Source organism: Grampus griseus (genome assembly GCF_964374135.1).
Source record: "Grampus griseus genome assembly, chromosome: 3".
NCBI lineage: Eukaryota > Metazoa > Chordata > Mammalia > Artiodactyla > Delphinidae > Grampus > Grampus griseus.
In genome coordinates, this window is record NC_139019.1 from 106,713,711 (window position 1) to 106,740,323 (window position 26,613).

Below are 26,613 nucleotides of genomic sequence, written 5' to 3' on the forward strand. Positions count from 1 at the left end.
CTTTGGTAATACGTAGCTTCTGCCTGGTTGGAAAAGGAAATGAAAAAAAGTATTACTGTTCTAATTTTCATGTTAAAGCCCTGTTCTTTACTTTTTCCTTCAGTAATAGAAGGGGAAGATGAAACAGTACCAATAGATGTTATGTAAAGTCCCAATTAGTGAGTGAGAGATGCTTAAAGTATCCAAAAGTCTAAGTAAGAAATATAGGAACATCTAACTAGCTAAATTCACTACACAAATTTATTTTTCCATGCCATTTAAATTGTCAAGCTAATTTTTTGTCAAATGAATATTAAAATCTACTAAAATATATTTATTACATTACTATAACTCTTTCCAGAAATATGTGCAGTAGAGTCTGGGCATTCTCTTTGTCACTGCAATGGTAAGCCCCTCAGTAGGCCCTAATGAGTGCAGGATTTTGTGTAGTTGTCTTCTCATGAATCAGAACTATGATAAAATTAAATTTTACCCCATAAATGGAAGTTGTAGTACAATGTCAAGTAGAAAAATATTCACACTATTAATAGTCACTTGAGAATGTTTTCCATAGATTCCTTAAATCCCAGAATATAGTTGATTTCTTACCTTCATACATTACTTTTGGACAAGTTACTCTCTGAGCTTCTTCATCTTACAAATATGTAAAATAATAACCACCTCACAGTGTTATGTAGATTAGCTGAGTTAATCCATATGAAAGATCTTTAAAAACAAAAAGTCCTGTTAATTTGAACTTTTTTATTATTAGGTTTATCATAATAATTATAAACAAATGATTCTCATACATGGGATAATTTCTATGAGCATTCAATAGAAGAGCCTATAAATAAAAGTAAGAACATATTTTAGTAGTATCGAAATGTTTCCTGTTGCTATGTTAACTAATTATAACAACTTTTTGCATTTAACTCAAAATGTTACACATATCTGCATATCGCCAGGTCAAAGGCCAGTAACTGCTTGCTACAGACAAATCCCCAGAGTGTCAATTCCGTGATGGTTCCCTCCAAGTTGCCAGAGATGACATACACTGCTGACGAGCAGTGTCAGATTCTCTTTGGGCCATTGGCTTCCTTTTGTCAAGAGATGCAGGTAAGAGTTGTATCCAGGTAGGATTTTTTTTAAGTGTATGTTCACATCCATTATTTAGAAGTATTGATTGGAGGAGGGGAAGATGACTTTATTTTAGAGTTTGTGGCTTCAAAGCATCCCAGTATTGGAAAGAAGGATTTTCTAAGAAAAGGTTTCTGCATTTTCCCCCTAACATTTTGAAAGTGATAGAAATAGGTGTCGGTATTTAATTAAAGCCAGGAAGGAATGACCCAAGAATTTCTACTTCAAAAATGGCACTGAAGTCAGAAAAGTCTTTGCATTATACCAGTTCGTTGCTTTTGTTTTAAATCTCTTACTTGCTTACATGGTAGGTAACCGGGTGAAAATGTCATAAAAATGATATATGAACATGTAATTTTGGAGGAAGGATTATATCTTGTAACTCTGAAAATAAATTGTTAAAAATATGTTCTATAGGAATAAAAATTAGAGAGTACATTTCTAAATAGTTAAACTAAAGGAAAAGGGTAAACGTCTGATGGTGAACTAAGCAGTGTCTTTATATTAGTATTCAGTCACTAGTTACTCTGAGAGGCCAATTGTCCCATTCTAGAAAAATCTAAAATCTGAAAGATTGAGCAAAATGACCTTCATAATTGATGTAAGAATTTAGCTCTATTTACCCTTCCTTTTTTCTTTTCTTCTGTCTTCCTGAAGCTCATCCCCTAGCTGCCCATTTCTTCCTACCTCTTTCCAATACACATACTCGCGCACACTTTGTATTTCAGGCTTCAACTGATATTCATGCTTAGAGTGAATTGAGAGCTGTATTTCACTGTACCTAAGTTTCTGTGATTGCCTCAAAGGAGTTTGGCTTTGTTGAAGATAATCCTGTCTCGGATTACTGGCAGAATAATTAAAATTCATTATAAGGAAAAGGTTATACAGCATTATGACATATGCTCTCTCTGCTTCGTTGTTCTTATCAAAGGAGTTATTCACTTGTTTGTTACTTTCCTCTTATTAATTTCCCACCCTAGTGTGTAAGCTCCAGGAGGGCAGAGTGTTTCTCCAGCACCTAGTCCAATGGCTAGCACATGGTAGGCACTCAGTGAATATTTGACTTAAGATTAAAATAAGTGAATGTATGAAGAAGTTGGAGCTCCATTAAATGTGAAAGAATATATAGACTGTAATACTCATCTGGCAATATTAGACCTCAAGAGGAACTGATACAGGTGTGTGATTGTGACTGGACACCCAAGGGTTCACATGTGGCAGACCAATGGATCCTTGGAGCTTAGCATTGGGTGTGATAATTACAGCAGTAGCCAGGTTGACTTTGTATTATCTGTCCTAATACCTCTCTGATCTCATCTACCAATCTTGTTCAATCTACTCTCATCTCCAAGGACTTTTAGACAATCAAAAATTGGGTCACAATCTTCTTTCTTAAATCGTCATGGTAAAATGAATGTTTTGAGGTCCACAAGTTTGGTTTTGTAGGTAAACACATCTACATGCTGAAATTATCATGTTTTGGAAAACAGAGTAGGCTGCCTATGATTACTATCATACTATTGCATAGGAGATGGTTTCAGTTCATGTAGTACAGAAAATTGATAGACTTGATCAATGAAAATTGTTCATATTTTATGAAGTACCCCAAGTGTTAGAAAAACTCAGCAAATGATCAACTACAAAAGTGATTTTGGTAAATTTCAGATCATTTTTCATAAATACTATTTTTAAAAATTTTAGAAATTATTTTAAATTATATATTGCAGTTAAATTTTACTAGTACCATTCCACAATATTTTGAACTCTAAAATGGATGCCACAGTGTGTAAATCATTTAGATTTATGACCTATTTTGATTCTTATAACAATTATATGCCATAGTTGATATTTAGTCCTGTTTTACAGATCAACAGTTTGAGGTCTGTAGAAGTTAAATAACACAATTAAGTTATTACATCTATGCAGAGGGAGTGTTAGATGCAAATCCAAAGAATAGAGTATATGTAACCACTATGCTCTACTGCTTCTTATGGAATCCAAACTTCTTTACTTTGTGTCTTTGTGTGGGAAGAACCTTAGAGCAGATCCTGTGTTTAGACTGAATTTGCTTTATCCCTTACAGCACCTACACCATCAGGGTCAAGAAATATTTTAATTGATTTTTAAAACTTTTTTAGGCTATTTGCTCTATTTATATGGTTGTTTCTCACTAACCTACCTGCATGGATTTTTTCTCCACCTCTGAAAGTATAACTATTTGTTAGGGGATATTAAATCCGTTTCTTAATATCCTAGATTGTTGCCTTGTTTTAAACTAGGCATTTTGCGCAAACAGAATTAAGTTTTAGGTCTTAAGTATCCAGAAATGTTCTCCTTTTTTCCCCTGAAATTATCTATATGTGACATTTTTATTCATAAAACCAGATTTTTCTCTAGTTCTATCTGTGTGTAATCTTCATTAAGGACAATTTTAAAATAATGCCAGAAAGGATTGGGCTGCTGTGGGCAGCCAAGGAGAAGCAATGCCTCCTAATAGGGGTTTGGTTGGAGAGCACTGGCTGGAAAGGCATGAAGCCTGGGCTCTAACAGTGGTTCTGCCTCTCATTAGTTGTGTAACCTTAGTCAAAACTCTTTTTCTTTGTAAGCCACACTCTATAGAACAAGAAATGGAGCTATGTTATCTTTCGAAGTCTCTTAGGGCTCAGAGGCTGGACTTCTTTCACTCTAAAATCCAAAACAGCATTCTGATGCCACCTTGAAAAATCATCATTTCCATCCCAAATCAGTGCAGCTTGCAAAGCATAGAAATTAGGTAGGTAGGTAGGTAGGTAAATAGGTAGATAGAGCCACAGAAGAGATTATTTAAAAATTCAGTCACTGATTTGATAAATATTTATTGAGTTCCAGCTACTTTCCAGGTGCTGTTCTGTGTACTAATAACACAGTAGGAAGTAACCCCCAGCTTCATGGAGCTTAATTTTAGCTGGGGAAACAGACAATAAGTACATACATATATAATATGTCAGTTAGTAATAAGTGTTTTGGAGAAGTATAAGTTCAGGTAACAAAGACAGGGATGGGAGGGTAGGAATGGTGCTATTTTATACAGGATGATCTGGGAAGGCTTCCTAAATCAAGTGACATTTGTTTAGAAATCTGAAGGAAATTCGGTAGCCAGCCATGCATTTATCTTGGGAAAAATGTAGCAAGAAGAAACAGAAAGCAAATGCACTGGCATGGAGTTAGGTTCATATTTTAAGTTTAAGATGTCAGTTGGACATCCAACTAGAGATGTTTGTAGGTCCAGAATAGATATCTATCTTGAAGTCCTCAACAAGTAGGAGATACTGAAGACATGATATTAAATGATGACACTAGGAAATGAGTTAGAAGAGGAAAAATTCGAAGAGTGAGAACTTAATCACTACAATATTTAGAGGTTAGGAAAATAAGGAGGAAGCAACAATTAAAACTCTGAAGAAGTGTATTGGTAGGAATCGAACCAAGAGAAAGTAAGATCTTGGAGGCTAAGTGAAGACATTTTTCAAAGTGGAAATGATTAGAAATTCCAAAAGCTGAAGACAAGGGGAGTAAAATGAAGTCTGAGAATATGCAATTGCTATGTTTTTCCCACTGGGTTTGGGACACTATTACTTGATGCTTTCTTGACATCCCTGAACACCTGAGGGTAAGGAAGTAGAAATTAAAAATATAAGGGGAAGTAGTTATAAGTGTAGAAGATAGAATAGTTCAGCGCGTTAAGCCACTCACGTACACTTTCAAGGGGATACACGTGAAGTCGCCATATCTACCAGTCTGTCATCTAGACTTTATACAAAACGAACCTCCTAGAAGGCAAGCTCCATAACATCAAAAGAGTTGTCAGTCCTTTTTATCACTGTACCTCTGGCACCTAAAAGAGTGCTCAATAAGTATTTGTTAACTTAATAAGTGAATCAACTGAATGATGGAATAATAACTCTAAAATTTTACTCATAGAAATAGTTGATTCTTAGATATATAATATGTCCAGAAAATATGAAGATAACCATCTAAAATATTAATTCAATGGCTCCATAAATAACAACCTATAAGGGTATGTAGCTTATGTTTCACAGCTTGCACATGAGTTAATCAGGCATCCGTATGTCCATCTTATATCTCCATTCAGTTATAAATAAGTGTTGAGCTGCATGGAGTAAGGATTTGCAGCAACTTTTCAACGTGTGTGTTTCTGGTACAATATGAGACAATGGTAGTTGGCCCATAGTATTTGAATTAGATATTGCTCTTCCATTCTTACTGACAAATAGTTATATACAAGCACTAGGGACTCCAACATTATGTACATGCTGATCTAATTAATGATATAAATTTACCCTTAGGATAGCAGCTTACATCTGCAAAATGTTTAAAGGCATAGCTGTAGAGATGTTTGTGAAACATCTTGACCCTCAGCAATAATTGCTCACTCTTCTGTATGAATATGCTAACTTCTCGGATGACCTTATTCCTAAGTCCTAAGCATTTGGTGCCTCTAGGCCATCTGGCATCTTGTGGCTGAGCCAGCTACAACTGCATCAAGTTATCTTAATAGCTGCCTGAAATTACTTAGCCTGGCTAAGAATACAGAGGTATGGATGTTTCCTTAGAATCAATAAGAAGTGGCTGCTTGAGAGTTACATTATTTGAATGAGAAGGAAGTTTGCTTAAAAAAAAAAAAAAAAAATGAAGACCTCCAGGAAACTTAAGGTTCTGCCTTTGGTTTTGGACTAGGCACAATGTGAGTTGCATACATATATTGTATCGAAAACTTTCTAGTGTAATTGAATCATATGATTACTTAAAGTGAAAGTACCACGTAAAGTTCCAGTTTTACATTTCTCTTATATCGACTTAATATATCAGAGTATGTAGGACTTCTAAAATCTCTCATTTGATCTAATGAACACGCTGGCATTGAAATGAGTACCTTATGAAGAATTCTAGAATATTGCGTCTCTGTGATTTGGCATTGTGAAATTCCAGAGGCAGTAGGAGTTAGGACTAAAAAAGCATGAAATATCCCTTGATGGAAAGTAGTTGTTTGGGCAACTAATACAGTATCATTGATAAATCATGTTGTTAAGATTGGTGAAGTTGAAGATTTTTATTGTCCTTTCTTCCTATAAGATCAATAAAGTTATGGTGGATTAAAGCTGCCAGGAATTGAGCCTGCCTGTTTTGCCATCTAATCAAAGCTTCATCCTATTCTTTGAGCTTTAGTCCTACACGGTATGTGAGCACATGAGTTTGATGGCATATTATTTGTCTAGATAATCTAGCTCCTTAATTTTTTTCCTTAGGACTAATTTTTTTTCACGCCTTCTTATTGACGTGGGCTTTTATTTTTTTTATCTTTTTATCTTTTATTTATTTATTTTATCTCTATCTTTGTAAATTGCCTATTTACATTTTGCCCATTTTTTAAACTTTCTGTTTTTCTTGCTGATTTGCAGGAGTTCTTTCTATATTCTGTATTGTAGGTGACACTTCCTTAAAGTATGTCATTGTGTGTTAACTTTTTATACAATGTCATTTTAAAATTTTGAAGTGGTTGAATCCATCAAGTTCTCCAATTAAGTTGTGCTGTTTTTGTTTTGTTTTTTTTTGTGTGTGTATGTATATATATATATATATTCTTTTTCAGATTCCTTTCCATTATAGTTATTACAAGATATTGAATATAGTTCCCTGTGCTATACAGTAGGTCCTTGTTGTTTCTCTATTTCATATGGAGTAGTGTGTATCCACTAAACCCAAACTCCCGATTTATCCCTTCCCCTCTTTCCCCTTTGGTAAACATAAGTTTGTTTTCTTTCTATTTTGTAAATAAGTTCATTTGTGTCATTTTTTTAGATTCCACATATGAGTGATGTCATATGATATTTATCTTTCTCTGTCTGACTTACTTCACTTAATATGATAGTCTGTAGGTCCATCCATGTTGCCACAAATGACATTATTTCATTCTTTTTTATGGCTGAATAATATTCCATCATATATATATATATATATATATTTATATATGTATATATACACAAACGTGCGCACACACATACACACACCACATCTTCTACATCCAGTCATCTGTCAATTGATATTCAGGTTGCTTCCATGTCCTGGCTATTGTAAATAGTACTGCTATGAACATTGGGGTGCATGTAACTTTTCAAATTAGAGTTTTTTCCGGATATGTGGCCAGGAATGGGATTTCTGGATCATATGATAACTCTATTTTTAGTTTTTTAAGGAACCTCCGTACTGTTTTCCATAGTGGCTACACCAAGTTACATTCTCACCAACAGTGTAAAAGGGTTCCTTTTTCTCCACACCCTCTCCACCATTTATTATTTGTAGACTTTTTGATGATGGCCATTCTGACCGGTGTGAGGTGATACCTCATTGTAGTTTTGATTTGCATTTCTCTACTAATTAGCTATTAAGCATCTTTTCATGTGCCTGTTGGCCATCTGTATATCTTCTTTGGCGAAATGTGTATTTAGGTCTTCATCTGAAGAATGTGTGGTTTTTGAAGTTCATTATCTGTCACTATAGATGAAGTATATTATTATTCAAAATATCTGTTTGCTTATTTGGTTTGATTGATCCATTAGTAACTGACAGACGTGTTAAAATATCCCACTCAAATTACTGATTTATTTATTTTTCCCTGTATTTCTGTCAGCTATTACCTTATATAATGTTGAATTATATTATAGGTGCATACATATTTATGGTTTTTCATCTGTTGATCTGTTTTTCTCTTCTGCATTTTTTTATGACTTGTGTCTTAAAATCTGTTTTCTCTGGCATTAAAACCATTATCCTGGCTAATATTTGTCACATCTTTATCTTCAACCTTTCCAATAAAACATAAATACAAATATGGGTATGGATAGATGGGTATGTTTACTAGAGAAGAGCAATTGCTAGATTTTATATTTTTCTGTTTAAACCAATGTAACCATTTTTTGGTATTTTCATCAGCTAGTTTAACATTTTTTACATTGATTTAAATTAATGTTTTTTAGGATTTTTATTGTCAGCTTATTTTGTGTTTGTGTTTCTTATTTATGCTCTACTTTATTTTTTTTTTTTGCGGTACGTGGGCCTCTCACTGTTGTGGCCCCTCCCATTGCGGAGCACAGGCTCCGGATGCACAGGCTCAGCAGCCATGGCTCACGGGCCTAGCCACTCCGCAGCATGTGGGATCCTCCCGGACTGGGGCACGAACCCGTGTCCCCTTCATCAGCAGGCGGACTCTCAACCACTGCGCCACCAGGGAAGCCCTATGCTCTACTTTTTACTCTTGTTCTCCTCTCCTACTTTACATTGGAGAAACCAAATTTTCCTCTGCATTCAAAAGTCAGACATTCTTTGTATCTTTTTATGTGTATGAGTAATTAGTTCTTTTTTCTTGATGCATAGTATTCCACTGGTATATACTGTTTTGTTTATCAATTCACCTCTTAGTAGACACCTGAGATGTTAGCTATTATGAGTAAGCCTACTCAGAAGATTTGTGAATGATTATTTGTGTACACATATGTTTTTATTCTACAGTATTAATACATTAACATATTATATATTAATACATTAATTTTTTGCAAACAATGGAGTAGGGACTGGCTGCCTATTTTTGTAAATAAAGTTTTACTAGCACACAGTCATCCTCATTTGTTCACATGTTCTCTTTGGCTGCCTTCAAACTACAATGACAGTGATGAATAGTTGCAACAGAGATCGTGTGGCCCACAAGCCTAAACTGTATACTATTTGGCACTTTACAGAAAGAGTTAGCTGACTCCTGTTGCAGCAGATACTCTGGATTCTGTTATATTCCTCCAAATAGTGTTTTGGTTTTTGTTTTCACAGGGAATTAAGTTTGTTAGACTCAAACTGGAAACTATCTTGCCTACTGTGGATAACACTTCATATGTTGGATCAGCTCACTCTTTCCTTATCTGGGCTATTTGGGGTGTGTCCCTTGCATGTATGGTACAGGTGCCACCTAAAGACCTAAACTTCTCTGACTCTCTTCCTTTTGGGATTGTCCCTTCAGGTTTTGGCAGCTTTGACTACATCAGTTTCTGTCTTCATGAGTCTAAAAAATGGCATATGTTGCTTTAGCCATTGTGTCATACCATGACCACAAACCACTATCAGGTCAAAGCCACAAAGATGGTGAACTCAACTTACACCAGTCAGCTCCCCTAAACAATTTACCTGCCTTTGTTCACGTTCCAGAACCACCAGGAAGTTGTTTTTTGCATTTGTTCCACAGTTTATGGTTGTTAGCTGCCAGAGGGTTGGTCTTCTGGGAACTTATTCCACCATTCCAGAAGAGGAATATATTTCTCTTTCACACAAGGAAATTCTGGATCATTTTTCTTTCAAATATTTCAAATAGTTCCTTCCCACTTTTTTTTCTTTTCTTTGGGGCTTCATTAACTAGGTATTGACAGTTCTCCTTTCTCTAAATTTCTTCATACTCCTTGATTTTCTTTAACACTCTAAGATGTGTTCTATTGAGGGATCCTTTGCAGCATGCTGCTTCATTTGTTGTCTATGCATAGACTACATTTTTCTTCCCATGTCTGTTACTCAACACCTACCTCTAGCAGTCATAAAGTATATGGAGTGAAGGAGGTAAAAGAGAAGACATCAAATTTAAATATTTAACTGTCAGTGGTCAAATCGTTTCTGCTAAGGGATAAAGTTTTTGAGATGTAAATGTGCTAGATTTTTAGTATTTCTTCCCATTAAAAAGGTTAATAATAATGGCTAAAGTCCAATTATTATTGCTTTATGTAATCAATGTTTATTTAGATTTATCCTCACTTTTGTCAGGTTCTTTGATCACAAGTGCTTTTCAGCCCTTTCCTATGAGGTCATATTCTTCTTGAAATACACAATTTAGAAGTTCCTTTTGGGAAGATCTGTTGGTGGTAAACACTCAGTTTTTGTTTCCTTGAAAGAGTCTTTATTTAACCTTCAGTCTTGAATAAAATTTTAGCTGAGTTCAGGACTCTAGATTGACAGTTATTTTTTTCCTCTTACCACTATGAATACATCATGTATTCACATTTTTTATGTTTGTGCCAAGATGCCATCTTTGCTATTTTCCTAATCTTAAAAGGAAACTTTCAGCATTTCATGGCGTTTTAACGATGTTTGCTGTAGATTTTTATAGATGTCCAGAGGTCCATTAATTTTGAAGATGTGTTCTCAGTGGTTAGTTTGCTGACTTTTTTTAAATGAATGGATGTTGAATTGTGTCACAAGCTTTGTATCTAGAGATACAAAAATCATAGAGTTTGAAGTTTTTGATGTGCTTGATTATGTTAATCAAATCTCTAATATTATAGTAGCCTTGCATTCCAAGAAAAACTCAACATGATCATGATGGTACACTACCTTTTTTCATGGATTGCTGGATTCCGTCTGTTAAAAATTGTGTAGAATATTTAAATCTAAGTTTGTAAATGAGGTTGATCACTATTTTCATTTTCTTTTAAAACTCCTCTCTGGTTTGAGTATCATAAAGTGTGTTTAGGAATATTGCTTCTTTTTCTGTTCTCTAGACAGTTTATGTAAATTGACAATTTAAGTTTTTGGGTCAGATGTATTCATTGTGGGAAGATTTTTAACAGTCACTTTTAATTATTCTATGGTTAGGCAATAGTTTCAGCTTTTCTATTTCTTCTTAGGTCCATTTTAGCAAGTTTTTTGGGGGTTTTTTTGTTTGTTTTTTTTTTTTTTTGCGGTAAGCGTGCGTCTCACTGTTGTGGCCTCTCCCGTTGCGGAGGCTCCGGACGTGCAGGTTCAGCGGCCATGGCTCACGGGCCTAGCCGCTCCGTGGCATGTGGGATCTTCCCGGACCGGGGCACGAACCCGTGTCCCCTGCATCTGCAGGCAGACTCTTAACCACTGCGCCACCAGGGAAGCCCTTAGCAAGTTTTTTGTAAATTTTTTAAAAATATTTTTCCATTTCATATTCATTCTAAAGTTTTTTGGCATAAAGTTGTTCATAATGTCTTCCTACTTCTGTTTAAACTTTATGTCATCTGTAGTTATGCCTTCATTTTTTATTCCTAATAGTGTTTATTTTTGCCTTCTCTTTTTTCTTGATTTTCAATTTTATTAGTTATTCATAAAAAACTAGATTTCAGTTTTTTAAATTTCTTTTGAGTCTTCATATTCTATTTTTTTAATACCTCTCTTTCTCTCTCCCTTACTTTTTTCCTCTTCCATCCTTAATAATACCAAGCTGTTCTGTGATAGAAAAGATTGTTTTTGAAAATATTATTCCATACTGAATTACACTTGCAATCAAATGTTACATTATTGAGATTGTAGTTTGAAAGATAATTTATGGATGAACAAGGAGTTACATGTCTGAGATTTAATTGCTACTTCCATGCATATGCACTTAAGATTTTTTTATTTTAACATAAAATTCAAAACATCTTAATGGAACTATTTGCTATAAAGAAAGACATGGACACAGGTTGTCTTTGAAGATAAATTTTATGATATCTATACATGGACAGTTAATCCATGTCCATTTAAATTTTTCCATTGAAAATATTTTTTTTCATATAAACTTTTTAAAAGGCTTCTTGAGATAAACATCCAAATTTATATATGCTTTTAAGGGTCATTTCTTATTATAGAGGAATAAAAAAGGAATGTTGTATTATTTTTATTAGTTTACAAGGAATGTTGAGTTGTACATTTCTGTCCTGGATTCCTGTACACAGCATTTTAAGTTTTGAAGTTCTTTTCTTAATTGACATAGTAAGTGATTTCAGTAATTAAGTTGAAAAGAAGGTTTGACTCTGGCCTGTGTAACATACAGAGTGTTTGGTTCTAACAAAATACCCAGTCCTGCTCCTCTTAAGAAAGGGCTTGGTATTACATAGCTCTAACATCACACATCTGAGATGTTGCACTTCTCAAGGAGAAAACAGTCCATTCCATTTCTTCACTATTTTATTGCTTTACTTTTTACAGTTTGGTTTGAATCCTGAATCTGAGCTATCTTTCAGAATGAGGCTCTAATTTACTTACCAAGAGACTCCCAGAACTGTAGAACATAAAGGGTAAAGAGATCTCCTCTATGAGAGATATATTCTGTATGACTGTGCTTATCTTGAAAAGCTGCCAGGTTTGCTTTTATGCTCTCAGTGCCTCAAGTGAGAATCAGTTAGAGTACCTGCTGTTTTGAATAGCAGATAATGGTGGAAGGTCAGAATTTAGACCACCACAGTGTTCAACAAGAAAATATGATTTTAAAACTACAACATAGACAAGATTTGCTTTTTAGTTCGATATGCATTGGTTAACTAATGAACTTGACTAAAATAATTCATGTTATAGCACAACTAAGCCTTACTGAATATTAGTAAAGCAAAATTCTTCTTTGGTGGAAAATTCAGCATTTGACCCCATAATTATAAAATATCATTAACAAGAATGTCTTGGAGAAAAAAATAAAAACTTTTAGGAACTAAAATTCTCAGGTTAGATATCTATTAATTCAAATATAAATGTGTCCACAAAAGTACACAATAAACAATTAACCTCTCTGCTTATTTTCAAGAGTCTAAAATATTGCAGAGAAGCTATTTCATTTAGGCATTCTTTAAAATTAGTTCCTGGATGAATTTTTGGTAAATGATATGTGAAATGAAAGCAAAGAAATTAAGCTAAATCATATCCTAAATACAATAAGATATATTTGTATGAAATATTTTGAAGCAGAAAAACTATCTGTCACAGCACATAAAATAGTGTAAATAGAATATATCACACTCCTGCCATAGACTATTGAATTTTCAAGAACTTACAAACATTTCAGAAATCTAAATTTTTAAAGAAAGAAAGAATAGGAAAATAATATTTGGGGAGTTGTAACAAATTTGAAGAGTTGTAATAGACCTGCTTGAAATCTTAGTTTAAATTTATGATTCCCAAAGTATTTAGTAGATTTGAGTCGTAAGTTAATTTTAACTTTACAGTGATTTTCAGTTTGTTTTGAACACCAAGGCCAGAGTAAACCCCCTAAAATAACCTTTTTATCTTATCAACCTGCTGGTCAACTGCTGAATGATTTCTTTTTCCCTCCAAATATGGAGTCCTGGCATTCAGGATCTGGTTTTTCTGTCTTTAAAATCTTGTTCCCTACTCCCTACCCTTATATGCCTCCTCCCATCTGACTGGTCTTCTCACCCTTTCAAGACTGTCTTTCACATCAACACTTACTTGTTCTGTCCTTATCAACCTGCTTTCTTCCAGCCTTTACTCCAAATATCTGGATAGGTAGTCACACTATCATCTTCAAGATAGATTACTCCAGTCGCTTTAAGTATGCCGCATGGATTTGATATTTCTGTGTAATTTGTTAATAACATGCTTGTATCTAAAAACTTCAGCCATCCTATAGAAATAGAAAGTCCTTAAGAATGTGGTAGTTTTGCCTCTTTATCTGTCTCTGGGTGGCCACAAGTATAGAGTTCTCTTCTTTCAGTGTTGTGTTTATGCTGTTTTATCTCACTATTTTTTGTTTGTTCCCTCAACTTTTCCCTAGAAAAAGTTAAATGTATTCTGGATACCTAGAACTTATTCATACTGAGGTAAAAATGACTGATAACAAGGGAAATATGCCCACTGAGAGTCTCTGTATTGCATCAGGGGCCAAGGCTATGTGATAAAATAATGAAGTACTAACATGGCTTGTCGGCATACAGCAAAGCATAAGTGAGGACAGGCTTTAAGATAGGAGGCACTAAATTCATACCATAAGCTCATTACTTTAATTTTTCTAGCCTGGTTCATATAATGGTATAAATAATGATTTTTAGCTTACAGTTTTCTGCTGTAGCTACTTAATCTTGTGTAATCACATGTGTTTTATTTAAAGTAATTTTAAAATAGTTAAATTTATGAAACAGATTTTCTATTTTTATCAGTCTTCTCATCACTATAAATAAGCCATACACTATTTCAATTATAAGTTTAATATTAGAAGTACCTAAAGTATATTTTTCTTCAAATCATTTCTGATGTTCTGTTAAAAGAGCTCTCTCAAACCTTATTGACTTAACCTCAAAAATGTGATGCCTTCCCCTTATTAGTTATTATACCCTTGTTTTCAGCATGTTATTTGCACAGGGTTGTGGTGCAAGGTAGAAGGGGAAAAAGAATGCAGAACCAAACTAGATCCACCAATGGATGGAACTGATTGTGACACTGGTAAGGTAAGTCATTGGTGCTGCCTGAAATTAATAAGAATATTAAGTGAAACTTAAGAAACTTGCATTTTCTCCTTACTAGTTATGAGTGTAACTGGTAAGACATTTTCTTCTGCCAGTTACATATGTATCTTTCTTAACACCAGTGTAATACTTTCAGTATATATAAAGTTTCAGCATTTCCTCTATTTTCAATTTTAACACTTATATTTTTGCAAATCCATGGGTTTTTAAAATACCAATGCAGTAATTTTTTATTGTTGATTATGACAATGTGGAGAGTTGGATGTATGTATTACTTTAACAAAAATGGAATATTTTACTATTAAATTACACATAAGTAAAAGATTCACAAATAAATCATAAATAGTAAAACTCAGCTAATGAATCCTTTAAAGTATAAAATATTGTCTTAGGAGAGCCACCAGGTATAGTTTTCCCTTGTCATTTCAAGCATCATAAATAAAATATTCTGGGGGATTAGTAAACATTTGGCTGTCTAAGTTGTTTAATCTAATGTGTTTCATAAGGCTATGCAAATGTACTAGTACACATTTCCAGATCATTTCAATTGCTGTTGAAAATTAATTTTCTTTTGAAGAATATTAAGGCATTAGATCCCATATAAACTTGTAATTATAGTTAATTTAATCAAAAGATAACCATTCAATAGTTTACATAATTTTCTAATTTTTATTCTATGAAGGGAAAGTAGAACAGTTATTACTTTACTCATTAGATGTAAGATCAGAAAACTTGCCTCTGAAGAACATGAATTTTTATTACATTTGAAAACAATCAACAACATAAAGATTACTTGGGGTGAATTACTTAGTGAAAAAAATTAAGTTATGTAGAGGGCTAGTTTAAAAGCACATCAATTTGAAAAATGGACAGAAATGGAAATCCAGCAATTCCACTTCTAGAATTTTGTCCTAAGTAAATACTTACACTTGTGCAAAAAGATAGGCACGTGTGCATGTACACACACAAACACACACACACACATGCTTATGTCAGGATGCAACTTGCTGTGGTGAGAAATGAGGTACAACAAAAATATTCATCAGGAGAGGAATGGTTCCAGTGTAGCTCTTAACAGAATGAGGTAAATATATATGTATTAAACTGAAAACATCTACAAGACATGATAGTTAGTATAGAGACATGTCAGAAAAAACTGATACTTTATATGATACCATTTGAGAGTTAGGGAAAAAAACAATTTGCATACAGATGTGAGTATACACACAGAGTATATATTTTTAAACTCATAGAAAATGGTTTGAAAATATAAACGCCAAACTATAATTAGCAGTTGATTCTTGGGAGGGATGTGGAATTGATGGATGGAATAAAGCAATGGGAACTGAGGGTGAATATAACTTTTCTCCTGACATTTCTGGATTGTTTGACATAAGCATATAGTCATATTACTTCTGTGATTTCTTTAATGAGAAAAAGAAAAATGTACAGCATGTAGTCATATTACTTTTGTGATTTCTTTAATGAGAAAAAGAAAAATGTACAAATTAAGTCCCAAATAATAAAAAAGGACTAGAAATATTTTATCACTAGATATAATCTGTAAGAAAATGGTTCCTTGAAAGAGAACTTCTGTGAATATCAGTCAGTTGTTTACAGACTGCCAAACGTGTTTTCTGTGAGCTTATATGGAGCGTCAGAATTTGGATTTGTATTATTTCTAAATTATGCACAAAAGTACAATAATGTATGTATATTGGGCAAGCCTCATGGTATTATGCTGAGTAATTTATTGCTTGAGTCATAAAACTCTGCACCAGCAATAATTTCCATCATCCCTGAAACACAAAAGCAGTAATAAATAGAGATAACCAAATATTCAGCCACATGTCTTCACACATCACACAACCCATTTGTCTTACTTAGTTCTTCATTAGCAATATAAAATCTGTTCATTTTTATAATCTGGTGTCCTAAATATTTTTCTACTATTTTTTTCTTCTGATATTTATGAGAATAAATTGCATTCTTTAGTTCTCTAAAATAAACTTATTTTTTCAGCAATCAAAATTTTAATTACTCATTAAATGTAAATGTTTTATTTCCCTATAATTGTGCTAATGATATTCTCTTAGTGGTTCTGTAATCTTTGTGTATTGAAATAACTAATGAACTTCTCAGTTCCTCAGGCCATATGGGCTTCTTCAACTATCCATCTGCTCCAGCTGTTGTAGGAGCCATCATGACAATAGCTTCCAACACTCTGCAGTTGAGGGCTGTAGGGATAAAATATTTGGATGCTTGCAACCTCGCGCTAAACACTGCTAGCTCAGTACATGGCAAACCAAGAAACAAAGCTGAGAATTTTGTAATGTGTTACACTCTAGTGATGTTAATTTAGGTGTATAACTAGTTCATCTAAGAGTATATAATTAAGTCCGAGAAGGTGCTGACCAGAATTCTATGACTCAAAATGATTTTTTTAAGAGATTTTATTTATTTATTTATTTTTGGCCGCGTCGGGTCTTTAGTTGCGGCGCATGGGCTCTTCGCTGCGGCTCATGGGCTTCTGTCTAGTTGTGGCGTGCGGGTTTTCTCTATCTAGTTGTGGCACGTAGGCTCCAAGGCGCATGGGCTTTGTAGTTTGTGGCACGCAGGCTCTCTCATTGAGGCGCGTGAGCTCAGTAGTTGTGGCCCGTGGACTTAGTTGCCTCACGGCATGTGGGATCTTAGTTCCCTGACCAGGGATCGAACCTGTGTCCCCTGCATTGTAAGGTGGATTCTTTACCACTGGACCACCAGGGAAGTCCCAATTCAAAATGATTTTGAGGATAGGGATTTATCTACTATTTATAGACAGCATTTTCCAAATTAAAAGCAGCGTGTTTTCTTTCTTCTCCTTTTCTCTACTATCATCTGTATTTACATTTATATTAACAAAGATCCAAGAGTTGATAAATGATTTGGTTTAAACCAAGAAATGTATGTTTTTTACTTAAAATATTTTCTAGGAATTCGAGGATGGGGAAGGAAAGCTAAATACAACTTACTAGAATTTTAGACTGTTTTGAAAGATGCTACATAATATATTTCAATTATTTACTTTCCTAAGTTCCTAAAGGATGAAATTACCACCATTGTTCTTTATTGAAAAAATGAAGGATGTAATATCCTTACAGTCACAAATTTGCATATGGAAACAGTTTATTGCCTTCTTTCTTCCTCTTCTTTCATCTAACAATGTATGTACAAGAAGATTTGTTTGGAGAATAATGTTTCCTTTGTCATCTTCATGTACCCCTTCCAATTGGATGTTTTCATCAACTTCCTAGGCATATTCCCATAGAAATTTGAGAGAATAGAAATATAGTCAAACTTTTTTAGGTCATGTACTGTCCCAGAAATAAACTATATTGTATATTTCCTTAGCATTTTCATAAATCAGACTGAATTATTTGATATGAGAAATTTTGAGTTTTTTAAATCATGCATAATATAATTTTTTGAAGCTAAAAAATACAAATGAAACAAAAAATCCTGCTAGAAAATTCATGAAAAGCAGCATTAGGATCATTTTATGTAAAACCCAATAGACTATTTTGTATAATAGTTTAAACAAAACATTTAACACTTTGCCCAGTGTTGAAACACAGCACCACCTAGAAGACAGAAAAGCAGGTTCTCCTTAGTTTTGTCCAGAGATCTGGTTATCTGCAAGGGGATGAACTTTAACTATTATACTATGCTTTCTTTAAATTTCACTTATTTGTGTATGCAAATTTGGCTTGCATATCTGTTTCCATTTCTCTTCATCTGCCAGACGTGTCTAGTTTAAATGACGTGCAACTCTAGATCTGGGTCTTTCCCAGAATATTTTTAGTCAGCTGTGAACTCTAGCCCAGCCTTTCAATGCCAACTTACTGCTAAATAGGCGAGGAGCTGTGATATGCACTCAGGGAAACACCCTTCACCTAGGCCAAAACAACTTGACCAATTGAAGTTTGACAGCTTTCACACTGGATTTTTTTTTTTTCCATGAATGGCATAATATCATTAAATCCTTAAAACCAGTAAGTTGTTTAAAAGTTTTCACAAGGTCTGTTTGTTTTCCTCCTTTTGCAATTTTGAGACTGAATCTTCATATAAAATCTCAATTTATTTAATGACAATCTTAGCATGTCAATACACTCTGAGTTGTTGAGATTTTGTTTTGTTTTTTCCCAAGCCTGGATATAAAACTCCTTGAATCCAAAAAAGGTTGAATTTAAAATCTGACATTATTAGAGAAAATCTGCAGGAACTGATTATTGCATAGAAAAGCATTAACTGGGCTCACACAAAACTACGTAGCATAGTTTTTTAAATTCTCTCTTCTAAAAACAGCATTTAAAAACATATTATCAAAATAAGTTTTAAAGAAACAGATCAGTTAAGGTCAGAATGAATAGAATTTTGGTGAGATTTCTGGAAACTTCTTAATAAAATTAATATAATGATATATAATTTGTTATTAGTATTTTTATTATAGTTAATCTTTATTAAATCGTTGCTAAGGACTATGCATTGTGCTTAGTTTCATTCAACTTCTGAAAATTCTATTAGGTAAATATCAGTATGATTATCGTTCACATTTTGAAATGGGAAAACTAAGACTCAGAGAGCTGCTATAATTTCTTCAAAATCCCTTATAAATCATGTTGCCATTAGTGCAAAATATCGTTTAGGACTGGAAGGATCAGATTGCTCAACCCTTGTGACTGTACAATCATTTATCTAAAATTTTTTAATCTTTACTTATTTCCAACATGGTTTTGTTTAATTAATTTTTACCTTTAATATGTTTGCTATGATCATGATAGATCTGATTTTCCAGGAATAAAGAGAAATTATAATAATCTGTCTACAAAGTCCTGGCAACCATTCCTCGGTGGCCACAGAAACAGCCTCTTTGGCTGTTTTTGTTTAAAGTTAATAATAAAATAAATATAAAAAAGAGAATGAACATACTCCTTTCTCTTCTTTCTTTGCTGTCTTTCTCAGTTAATAGATACCAAATAACCTATAGAATAATTGAAATGAAATGATAGAATTTCAAAAAGTAAAATTGTTCAAGTCTTTCAAATGAACAGCTTTTGAAAGAAAATTTGCTGTAATGTTAATGCTTGAATTTGACAGAAGCTTTCAGGAAAAAAAAAACAATATAAAGGAAAGTGCTAAAATTGAGTCATACTCTTTCTTTTTAAGTTACAAGGAGAGTACCCTGAATCACTGACAGTTTAAATCAAAATTGCTAAATTTGCTAAAATGTCTGCTTCAGTCTAGTTAAAGACATTTATATCTTACGTACCATTCTTATATTTATACTTGACCCTATGCTTTTTTGGTCCTCTCTTTTAAATTGTTATGTTTCTTAAAATGTGTTAGTTTTTCTTCCTGGCTGTACAACCCCAGATTCCTTCTTTGCCCTATCTCCGTCACAAGTACTGAATTCTCAGGGCTATAGTACAAATATCTATGTGCTGTTCTTATGACAAGACTGTATGATCTGACATGAGAACTGGACCAGTGTATTACTATGACAATAAGCACGTGTCAACTTATTTTTGGTCTTTTTCAATTCCACACGTTTGGGGCTCTTAGCAGACCTGATTTAATCTCAATTCCAGTGACTCTATAGGCCAGTGAATGATTTTCCGTTGTGCCCTGATTTGTTCACCTAAGACATAACTTTTGGAATAGTGGTGTAAGGCTGGAGAGTGTACCAGCAGGACCTCAGCACCTGGACTCGTGGCTGGAGAGTGGAGCATGTGGAGTCCCTGTAGCCGAACCTGCAGTTCTGGGATCAGCAGTCGAGAGCGCAAATGTCCTGGGTAAACGCAAAGTTCCTGGATTGGGGGAGGGCATTGTTTTCTTCAAGTTTGAAATTAAAAGGTTTTACTGATAAACCATGTTGGGGGCCAAAGAAACTTCTCAAACCTCACTCCACTTTGGAAAACAGAAAAGTCCCTCAAATTATTTTATGTAAAATCTCCCTTCAAAGAAGAAAATAAGACCAAACTTTCTAAGAACAGATAATTAAACACTACACAGAGTGGTGTTTTGAGTACAAATCAAATTTTAAAATGTGTTGAAATAAGCAGGGAGAGATGTGTTAGAAAAAGTAAGTCACCATTAAAAGGAACTGTGAGAGAAGCCGGAAGCTGATAGGACTTCAGAAAGAGAGGGAATGAGGGCAACATGAGTGTCAGTAGAAGCTAAGAATGATGAGAAATGAAATCCTGCTGAGCACGTGTATGGATAGGGAGCGTCCAAGATCAGCTTGCTCGTCTCCATCATTCCTAGAGTGATCCTAGGAAAATGTGGGAGAAAGTCATTTCAGCTTTATGCTTTAACTTTGGTGTGGATTCAGTGGCCCAGTTCCTCAACAAGAGATTTTAAAGAATGTATGTGAAAACCTTAGAAGCAACTCCTTAATAATTCTTAGCCCCACTCTTTCATGGGAAGTTCAGGCTTTCTATTTTGCCCCCAACTTCTGCCCTTTACCCTTCTATATCATTTTCATGGCAAATGGGCTTTGTTTCTCATGTATTTTGGAAATTAAATGGCTCAAAGGTTGGAAAAAATATATATTTTTAAATAAACATATGGATTTCCTACCAATTACCAATCATTTAATCTGTCCACTTTTTCAAAAGTAGATTTAATATAAAGGATTATACCTTATTAATATATTGCCTTTTGATTTTTTTAAATGAGTAGTTAACATAAAAAAAGATAAAATTGATTATTTGTACTATCTTTTCTAGGCTAGGTTCTGAAGCAAGGGATTGTAATGGTCCCAGAAAACAATACAGAATATGTGAGAATCCACCTTGTCCTGCAGGTTTGCCTGGATTCAGAGACTGGCAATGTCAGGCCTATAGTGTTAGAACTTCGTACCCAAAGCATGTACTTCAGTGGCACGCTGTCACGGATGAAGGTATGACCAACCAGATCGCCACCATCTTAGTTATGTAGACTTCTAGGTTTGCAAGGTGCTTTACAATAGTGGTAAATATTGTTTTACAGTTTATATTCTAGGTATTTCAGAGCTCTGTTTTTTCTACCTTTACTGACATATAATAACCACAAGCACTGACTAAAAATATATTTTAAAAATATAGAGATATTATACACCAATGAGATAAATTTAAAAAGGGTGACAATACAAAATGCTGGTGAGGATGAAGAGAAACTAGATCTCTCATACGTTGCTGGTAGGAAGGTAAAATGGAAGAGCCACTCTGAAAATTAGCTTGGCAGTTTCTTTAAGTAACTAAGCATACACTTTAGAAAACACAGTCTTGGTTATTTATCTCAGAGAAATGAAAATTTGCAACCACAAAAAAATGCTGAAAACAAATGGGCACAGCAGCTTTATTTTTGATAGCCAAACACTGGAAACAATCAAAAAGTTTCTAAGTAGCTGCAGAGTTAGCAAACTGAGGTATATCTGTGCCATGGGATATTATGCAACAGTACACAGAACACTCTGTTAACATATGCAATGACCTGGTGGATGTCACAGCATTATGCTGAGTAGGAAAACCCAATCTCAAAATGTCTCACACAGTATGATTCCTCTTATATAACATTCTTAAAGCCACAAAAATATCGAGATGGAAAACAGATAGATGAGTGGTTACCAGGAGTTAGGGGTGGTGGTGGGAGAGGGATGGGTGTCCCTGTAAAGGGGTAGCACGAGGTAGAACTAGAGATCTTTATATAAAGTGCAAATTGGCTCATTCTAATCTCCCAGTTAAAGCATTTCAGAGACTTGCCATAACTCTTCAGGTAGAGGCCAAATTTCACAACATGACATGCTCAGCAAGACCTTCTTTAGCCTGATTCCTTCTCTTGTCTCCTGCCTCATATAAAACCTCACTGTCTTTTCCTCTGTGCTCCAGATATTGCCCTTGTTTCACTGCTTCCTACATGTCATGCTTTCTTCCCCCACACATGGCCTCCAAACATACTGTTTCTTTATAGAAAGAAGAATAGAATAGAATAGTCTTCTATTCACACCATCCTTTTAATAAAGGTTAATTCTTTATTTCCAGATGCTTCAACCAACAAACTTTGGAGTCTTCATTTTCCATTTAGTTCTCTTTTACTGTACATTCAAAATAGCAGTAAAGTCACATGAGCCCTATCTTTAAAATACATCCAGAATCTGATTATTGCCCAATATCTCCAGAGCTGCCACCCTGATATAAGCAACAGTGTCTTACCTGGATGATTGTAGTAGCTGTCTAACTGTTCTTTTTTTTTAATTTTTGCATTTTATTTTCTTTCTTTTTTTATACAGCAGGTTCTTATTAGTCATCCATTTTATATGCATCAGTGTATACATGTCAATCCCAATATCCCAATTCATCACACCACCACCCCCAGCTCCCGCTGCTTTCCCCCTTTGGTGTCCATACGTTTGTTCTCTACATCTGTGTCTCAATTTCTTCCCTGCAAACCGGTTCATCTGTAGCATTTTTCTACATTCCACATATATGCATTAATATATGATATTTGTTTTTCTCTTTCTAACTTACTTCACTCTGTATGACAATCTCTAGATCCATCCACATCTCTGCAAATAAACCAATTTCGTTCCTTTTTATGGCTGAGTAATATTCCATTGTAAATATGTACCACTTCTTCTTTATCCATTTGTCTGTTGATGGGCATTTAGGTTGCTTCCATGACCTACCTATTGTAAATAGTGCTGCAGTGAACATTGGGGTTCATGTGTCTTTTTGAATTATGGTTTTCTCTGGGTATATGCCCAGTAGTGGGATTGCTGGATCATATGGTAATTCTATTTTTAGTTTTTTAAGGCTGTACTGTTCTCCATAGAGGTTGTATCAGTTTACATTCCCACCAGCAGTGCAAGATGGTTCCCTTTTCTCCACACCCTCTCAAGCATTTGTTCTTTGTAGCTTTTCTGATGCTGCTCGTTCTAACTAGTGTGAGGTGATACCTCATTGTAGTTTTGATTTGCATTTCTCTAATAATTAGTGATGTTGAGCAGCTTTTCATGTGCTTCCTGGCCATCTGTATATCTTCTTTGGAGAAATGTCTGTTTAGGTCTTCTGCCCATTTTTGGATTGGGTTGTTTCTTTTTTTAATATTGAGCTGCATGAGCTGTTTATATATTTTGGAGATTAATCCTTTGTCTGTTGATTCATTTGCAAATATTTTCTCCCATTTGAGGGTTGTCTTTTCTTCTTCTTTATGGTTTCCTTTGCTGTGCGAAAGCTTTGAAGTTTCATTAGGTCCCATTTGTTTATTTTTGTCTATTTCCATTACTCTAAGAGGTGGATCAAAAAAGATCTTGCTGTGATTTATGTCAGAGTGTTCTTCCTATGTTTTCCTCTAAGAGTTTTATAGTGTCCAGTCTTACATTTAGGTCTTGAATCCATTTTGAGTTTGTTTTTATATATGGTGTTAGGGAGTGTTCTAATTTCATTCTTTTACATGTAGCTGTCCAGTTTTCCCAGCACCACTTATTGAAGAGACTATCTTTTCTCCATTGTATATCCTTGCCTCCTTTGTCATAGATTGGTTAACCATAGGTGCGTGGGTTTATCTCTGGGCTTTCTCTCTTGTTCCATTGATCTGTATTTCTGTTTTTGTGCCAGTACCATATTGTCTTGATTACTATAGCTTTGTAGTATAGTCTGAAGTCAGGGAGTCTGATTCCTCCAGCTCCGTTTCCCTCAAGACTGCTTTGACTATTCGGCGTCTTTTGTGTCTCCATACAAATTTTAAGATTCTTTGTTCTAGTTCCGTAAAAATTGCCATTGGTAATTTGATAGGGATTGCATTGAATCTGTAGATTGCTTTGGGTAGTAGAGTCATTTTCACAATATTGATTCTTCCAGTCCACGAACATGGTATATCTCTCCATCTGTTGGTATCATCTTTAATTTCTTTCATCAGTGTCTTATAGTTTTCTGCATACAGGTCTTTTGTCTCCCTAGGTAGGTTTATTCCTAGGTATTTTATTCTTTTTGTTGCAGTGGTAAATGGGAGTGTTTCCTTAATTTCTCTTTCAGATTTTTCATCATTAGTGTTTAGGAATGCAAGAGATTTCTGTGCATTAATTTTGTATCCTGCAACTTTACCAAATTCATTGATTAGCTCTAGTAGTTTTCTGGTGGCATCTTTAGGATTCTCTATATATAGTATCATGTCACCTGCAAACAGTGACAGTTTTACTTTTTTTTTTCCAGTTTGTATTCCTTTTATTTCCTTTTCTTCTCTGATTGCCGTGGCTAGGACTTCCAAAACTTGTTGAATAATAGTGGTGAGAGTGGACATCCTTGTATTATTCCTGATCTTAGAGGAAATCCTTTCAGTTTTTCACCATTGAGAATGATGTTTGCTGGGGGTTTGTCGTATATGGTCTTTATTATGTTGAGGTAGGTCCCCTCTATGTCCACTTTCTGGTGAGTTTTTTTAATCATAAATGGGTGTTGAATTTTGTCAAAAGCTTTTTCTGCATTTATTGAGATGATCATATGGTTTTTATCCTTCAGTTTGTTAATATGGTGTATCACATTGATTGATTTGAGTATACTGAAGAATCCTTGCATCCCTGGGATAAATCCCACTTGATCATGGTGTATGATCCTTTTAATGTGTTGTTGGATTCTGTTTTCTAGTATTTTATTGAGGATTTCTGCATATATATTCATCAGTGATACCGGTCTGTAATTTTCTTTTTTTGTAGTATCTTTGTCTGGTTTTGGTATCAGGGTGATGGTGCCCTCGTAGAGTGAGTTTGGGAGTGTTCCTTCCTCTGCAATTTTTGGAAGAGTTTGAGAAGGATGGGTGTTAGCGCTTCTCTAAATGTTTGATAGAAATCACCTGTGAAGCCATCTGCTCCCAGACTTTTGTTTGTTGGAAGATTTTTAATCACAGTTTCAATTTTATTACTTGTGATTGGTCTGTTCATATTTTCTATTTCTTCCTGTTTTAGCCTTGGAAGGTTATACCTTTCTAAGAATTTGTCTATTTCTTCCAGGTTGTCCATTTTATTGGTATAGAGTTGTTTGTAGTAGTCTCTTAGGATGCTTTGTATTTCTGCGGTGTCTGTTGTAACTTCTCCTTTTTCATTTCTAATTTTATTGATTTGAGTCCTCTCCCTTTTTCTTGATGAGTCTGGCTAATGGTTTATCAATTTTGTTTATCTTCTCAAAGTACCAGATTTTATTTTTATTGATCTTTGCTATTGTTTTCTTTGTTTCTCTTTCATTTATTTCTGCTCTGATCTTTATGATTTCTTTCCTTCTGCTAACGTTGGGTTTTGTTTGTTCTTCTTTCTTTCGTTCCTTTAGGTGTAACGTTAGATTGTTTATTTGAGATTTTTCTTGTTTCTTGAGGTAGGCTTGTATAGCTATAAACTTCCCTCTTAGAACTGCTTTTGCTGCATCCCATAGGTTTTGGATTTTCGTGTTTTCTTTGTCATTTGTCTCTAGGTATTTTTTGATTTCCTCTTTGATTTCCTCAGTGATCTTTTGGTTATTTAATAACGTATTGTTTAGCCTCCATGTGGTTGTGTTTTTTACGATTTTTTCCCTGTAATTGATTTCTAATCTCATAGCGTTGTGGTCAGAAAAGATGCTTGATATGATTTCAGTTTTCTAAAATTGACTGAGGCTTGATTTGTGACCCAAGATGTGATCTATCCTGGAGAATGTTCTGTGGACCCTTGAGAAGAAAGTGTAATCTGCTGTTTTTGGATGGAATGTCCTATAAATGTCAATTAAATCTATCTGGTCTATTGTGTCATTTAAAGTTTGTGTTTTCTTATTACTTTTCTGTTTCGATGATCTGTCCATTGGTGTAAGTGAGGTGTTAAAGTCCCCCACTATTATTGTGTTACTGTCCATTTCCTCTTTTATAGCTGTTAGCATTTGTCTTATGTATTGGGTGCTCCTATGTTGGGTACATATATATTTATAATTGTTATATCTTCTTCTTAGATTGATCCCTTGATCATTATGTAGTGTTCTTCCTTGTCTCTTGTAACATTCTTTATTTTAAAGTTTATCTGATATGAGTATTGCTACTCCAGCTTTCTTTTGATTTCCATTTTCATGGAATATCTTTTTCCATCCCCTCACTTTCAGTCTGTATGTGTCCCTAGGTCTGAAGTGGGTCTCTTGTAGACAGCATATATATGGGTCTTGTTTTTGTATCCATTCAGGAAACC

At 34.4% G+C, this 26,613-nt stretch overlaps 1 protein-coding gene across 1 annotated transcript in view; it reads left to right on the plus strand.

Annotated features, from left to right (window-relative positions):
- The window catches only part of ADAMTS19 (ADAM metallopeptidase with thrombospondin type 1 motif 19), a gene marked incomplete at its 3' end in the record, with an annotated part of 279,689 nt that overhangs the window by 151,539 nt on the left and 101,537 nt on the right, over positions 1–26,613 (plus strand). The window contains exons 10-13 of the mRNA XM_082652620.1: positions 945–1,095; positions 14,280–14,381; positions 20,100–20,230; positions 21,167–21,339. Of these exons, the coding sequence (XP_082508746.1) occupies positions 945–1,095; positions 14,280–14,381; positions 20,100–20,230; positions 21,167–21,339 (557 nt within the window). The remainder of the gene's footprint in view (positions 1–944; positions 1,096–14,279; positions 14,382–20,099; positions 20,231–21,166; positions 21,340–26,613) is intronic.